General features: G+C 39.0%; 2 protein-coding genes across 4 annotated transcripts in view; one reads left to right on the forward strand and one right to left on the reverse strand.

The window, feature by feature from the left end:
* LOC106942048 (E3 ubiquitin-protein ligase BRE1B-like) overlaps positions 1–1,976 on the reverse strand; it is a 10,780-nt gene extending 8,804 nt beyond the window's left edge. Inside the window, exons 1-3 of one of the 3 annotated variants that reach the window (XM_015025226.1) lie at positions 1,909–1,976; positions 1,403–1,551; positions 367–534 (exon numbers count right to left, since the gene is read on the reverse strand). In XM_015025226.1, the coding sequence (XP_014880712.1) occupies positions 367–534; positions 1,403–1,540 (306 nt within the window). In that variant the 5' untranslated portion in view covers positions 1,541–1,551; positions 1,909–1,976. The other 2 variants (XM_015025224.1, XM_015025225.1) reach the window with 2 other exon arrangements.
* Positions 1,977–2,192: 216 nt separating this feature from the next.
* The window catches only part of phkg2 (phosphorylase kinase, gamma 2 (testis)), a 9,585-nt gene continuing 6,792 nt past the window's right edge, over positions 2,193–4,985 (forward strand). The window contains exons 1-5 of the mRNA XM_015025219.1: positions 2,193–2,396; positions 2,599–2,702; positions 2,796–2,971; positions 3,917–3,971; positions 4,056–4,121. Of these exons, the coding sequence (XP_014880705.1) occupies positions 2,608–2,702; positions 2,796–2,971; positions 3,917–3,971; positions 4,056–4,121 (392 nt within the window). The 5' untranslated portion in view covers positions 2,193–2,396; positions 2,599–2,607. The remainder of the gene's footprint in view (positions 2,397–2,598; positions 2,703–2,795; positions 2,972–3,916; positions 3,972–4,055; positions 4,122–4,985) is intronic.

The following is a 4,985-nucleotide window of genomic DNA, read 5'->3' on the forward strand; positions in this document are numbered from 1 at the left end:
TTCTGAACAAACAGGTCATGATGCTGGACTACTGATCATCCCTCTGTCTGGACACTGGATCAATAGAACCAGTTCAAAAGCTAAAATGAATGGTTATATGCCAGACATGGAAAACTGGGATGCCTCCATGCCATGATGTTCAGGATTTAGGCCTCATGGCGTCTCAAGGTTCACATGGCAGCCAGTGGGCTGAAGGAGATACAGCTTTACTTTGTAGCAATTCAAGAGCTACCAGCTTGTCTGTGTGTGTGTGTGTGTGTGTCTATGTGTGTGTGTCTATGTGTGTGTGTGTGTCTGTGTGTGTGTATACACACTTTTGTCATATTACCCCCAAGAATTTAAAGCTACTTTCACCCCTGCTCGTACCTGAGACCAGTACCGGTTGACAATCAGCAGGGTCGTGTCGTCGGTAGCCTGCCTCTTCTCCAGCTTTTCTATTTTCTCTCGTAACTCGTCCTCCATCGCCTGCCTTTGCTCCAGCCGCTCGCACAGCTTCTTGTTCTTAAACTGCAGCACCTTCATGTCCATTTCCTCCTGCAAAACAGTCACAAAAAAACTGTTAGAGCAAAATGACCAGAGGAAATAAATGTTATTTTGATCTCAGACATTCATGGGGTTTATTTTTTTCTGCATTTGTTTTATTGATTGTAGGTTTTTGCTTCCATTTTCTGTAACTGCAGAGCTTTTTATCTGTAGCATTTTATTTTTTGTGTGTGTTTTGGGGTTTGGTTCATGTGTTTGTGCCTTATGCAAGAAATATGAAGATAAACAGAGAGGGAATATAAATACGTTTACACTTCCACTTACAACAAGCTTTAATATGCAAAACAAAACGTTTGACATCCTGCTGCCTGCAGTGGCATTCTTGTACATATTAAGAAAACATATTTTTTTATATTAAACATAAATATTTTTTTTCTCAGATGTTTTTTTTACATAGTTTAATATGTATTTATTAGACATGTCACAATAACAAATTCTACTGGACAATCAAGTGCCGCAGAAGTTATTGCGATAGACGATAATATTGTTGCTTTGAGAACATTTTACAGTAATATAATGTAATTAGAACACATTCTCAAAGAATAATAAACTTTATATTATAATGAACATTTAACTGGAAGACATTTGAAAGTAGCTGAGGAAGAAACACCAGACTGAAGACTTTCATCATCCAGTTTTGGTAGAAAGAAAATAAATCATGTAAATGGAAATTATTGAGCTTGTTTTAATCGATGAACTTATTTATCGCTTATTACGACGTCCTAGTATTAAATATTGAATGTTTGTGTTTTACGTGTTGCCATTTGCAACAGTTTTTGCTCATATGTGCACCGGTGGTGCAGATTTAAATGACAATAATGAATCTAGCTAAAGAAAGACAGGACAGCCGGTGACCCACCGTGGAGGAGACTCCCGCTATGCGGATGGGCTCGATAAGCGTCGTGGTGGTTTTCTCCTCTTTCTTGCTCTTTTTCTCAGGTGGGCCAGGAGGACTGTCCCCTCCCGAGGGCCGCTTCCCTCCCCCGGCACCCGACATCTTTCCTTCACCTACAGAAGAAACACACACAAAACCATTCAAATCCAATGTTACTGCCTGCGGCTGCAATAAGGCAAACACAAACCCAATTCATTTAATAAGAACAAGAAATTGAAAATCGGTTTATTTTACACAGCAAACCTGATTAATCATAAACTAATATTTCAGTTTGACGTTGCCGCTGAATTTATCCTAAAGCTAGCTCCGGGTTAGCCACACAGCTCCCTTTGTGTGGCGCAAATACTCACTTATTATCCCCGTTTTCATTCACTTATTATAAATACGGCTATAAAGCATTCGGTGGAGATGTTTTGCATTAACAGAAATAAAAACAAGCACAGCCAATGAGGAATATCGATGCTACACACCTTCGCCAGCAGCGAGTGGGAATATAATTCAGGGGGACGCAACAGGAAATGACGACAGAGCGTCTTCGTCGGCTACGTTTTAAACACATAGAGACATAGCGCCACCTAGGCTTCACCGTTCTCTTCGTAGTTTATAGCTTTGTATTTCATACAAATAAAAATAATAATTTTATAATTTTGCTATATACTCACTTAAACGCGACAAGCTAATTATCTTTGTAGTTTCGGATCTATGGATCGGATCCATGCCCTGCAATCTCATCTCCTGCCACATGGGGTCAGTGTCACTACATCCAGTCGAAACCGGCGAAAAACGATTTTCAGGAATTTGACCAGAATGTAAACATTGCTCCGGACTCAATAGGGAGTTTTAGTCGGTTTCAGAGCTGCCGGGTCACAAACCGTCATGAATTCCAGCGGAGTGGATCAATTAAACTGACTGGACGTCGTTTATTTGACCGTGTCCTGTTTTAGCTGCTTCCTGCTCGGTCAGTGAACCTGCCAGACCAACCAAAATGATAACTGGCGTATTTCTAATTTCCTTTTAAGCGGTTGAGTTTTGTGTTAGCTGTAAACACGTAAAGGGTAAAGTCTGCGTATTGGGATTATTGTAAAACAAAAAGAAAATGAGTGTTATCAGGAGTTAGCGGGGTGTTTGTTGTGAATTGTGACCTGAGTTTGTTGCTGTAGATTCACATCATGACCAAGGACATCGTTCTCGGAGATGAATTACCTGACTGGGTGGGGGCGAAGGAGTTCTACCAGAAGTACGACCCCAAAGAGGTGATCGGCCGGTAAGTCCAGCTGAGCAGCCGGGTTAGGACTCAGCGTCCCGCCTGGTGGCGGAGGGAACATGATGTACTTTCCGGTGTGTGCTGCTTCTGCAGGGGGGTGAGCAGCGTGGTGAGGCGGTGTGTGCACCGACACACCGGCCAGGAGCTGGCCGTGAAGATCATCGAGATCACAGCCGAGAAGATGACGGCCCAGCAGCTGGAGGAGGTGAAGAGCTCCACCCTGAAGGAGATCCAGGTCCTCAACATGGTGAAGGGCCATTCCTCCATCAGTAGGTTCCGTTCAAACGCCATCAAAACATGGAAAAACTATTTCTCTTATCTTTAGAGTTCAATCAGTCAAGTTTATTTGTATATCTCATTTCAGCAACAAGTGCTTTACAACATAAAAACACAAAAATAAAGACACAGAAGACACCACACAGTCAACAATTGAGAAAACCAGTAAACATTTTACATTTTGTCATCATTTCACATCAAAATGTTGGTCAGTATCTCATTTATTATAATCAGAGGACCCAACAATTATACTCAAGGAAGAGTATAGCTACTTCAACATATTTCTACTCAAGTAAAAGTGAACAGTAGCTACACAAGAAATTCCTCAAGAGTAAAAAATATTTGGCGAAATGTCAATTTATCAATCATTTAATATTTAAATGTTACATGATCAGACAGACAAAAATATAAAGTTAAGTGGAAGTGTTGGTATTTTAAGGACTAAAATTCATATAAATAGAAAAAAATTTAAAAATCAGGAAAAAGGACATTTTTCCAATTGAGTTCTTTCCCCCCCCCCAAAAAAAAACAACTTAGGAATCTTTAACAGAAACTGCAGCAGTGTGTCTATCTGGTGCGATTCTGGTTAAAACATGTTAATTTTTTTATTCAGTGGGTAGAAAATCCAGAAATTTCACTCCAGTAAGAGCAGAGATACTTCATAATAAAATTACTCAGGTAAAAGTAAAAAGTACAGCATAGTAAAAATACTCCTAAAAGTACATTGTTTTAAAAAATGTTACTCAAGTAAATGAGGAAATGTAACTAGTTACTATCCAACTCTGCTAGTTACAAGGAACACTAATAATAGCAGGTGTGTTAGCGTAGCTTTGGAATGACATGCTGGTTTGGGGGCCCCAGTGAAAATCTGCTCAGGGCCCCATAATGCTTTGACCGGCCCTGTTTTTAACGCTTTCTGTTTGTTTGGTTTCCTCCAGTCACCCTGATTGATTCCTACGAGTCCACAACATTCATATTTTTAGTGTTTGACCTGTGAGTATCAAAACAGAGAAATGAAGTGGGAATATTATTTACATGTGAGAATATTTTGTAGATTTATGTTTGTTTTCTGGACAGAATGAGGAGAGGAGAGCTGTTTGACTACCTCACAGAAAAAGTGACTCTGAGTGAGAAGGAGACCAGGTGAGCGCCACTGATACTTTAATATTTCTACTGATTATTGCTGCTATTAAAAACAGAATTAAGCGTTTTACAAATAATTTTGTGTCAATTTGCTCTTGGCTGGAGAGCGAAGGCATCTCCAGGCGTCTACCTGCACTCCCTCAGCATCGTCCACCGGGACCTTCAGTAAATTAATCGTCACATAATTTAATTTAATATAATTCAAAACAACTGGCATAAGACATTAAAACAACTCAACACTAAGTATTATTTTCCCAATTTTCTTCTGAATGTCTCAGAAACTCAATATTTCTTAGAAATTTACTTTCTAACAATAAACAGAGCCACTCCAGGATGCAGATAATATTACATACACCAGTATATATCTTAGATGTAAATGAGTAATAAAATAAACAAAATGACAAAAATTAACAAATACATAAATTAATAAATAGATAACATAAATATTTTAAATATTGTCAACTTTAGTTTTTAATATTGTCAGTAATATTTAGGGCTGAAGCGATTAATCGTGATTAATTGAAAATTGACAAAATCATGAACTAATTTAGTAATTGATTAATTGGTAACTGGACTCAAAAAGGCCATTTTTTGAAAGAATAACAATCAGAGGTGTAATTAAGCCAAAATTGCACAGAAATATAAACATTTTTCATTTAAGATGAAAAACGTATTTTCCATTTCAAAATTGATTTAAATGATTTGTTTATTGGGGCCTGCCATTAGCATTACATAGGGAAGAGCATGTAACGCATGGCAGGCACCTACTGTTCTACACCCTATAGGGGGTCTTTTTATTTTTCTTCCATCACCGTTAATGCGGCTCGTACCGCTCCATGCCCCCCCCTCCCCCCCCCCCCCCCC

The sequence above is a fragment of the Poecilia latipinna genome, unplaced genomic scaffold, assembly GCF_001443285.1.
Source record: "Poecilia latipinna isolate Pla-1442-1.1 unplaced genomic scaffold, P_latipinna-1.0 Scaffold4007, whole genome shotgun sequence".
In the NCBI taxonomy this organism is placed as follows: Eukaryota; Metazoa; Chordata; class Actinopteri; order Cyprinodontiformes; family Poeciliidae; genus Poecilia; species Poecilia latipinna.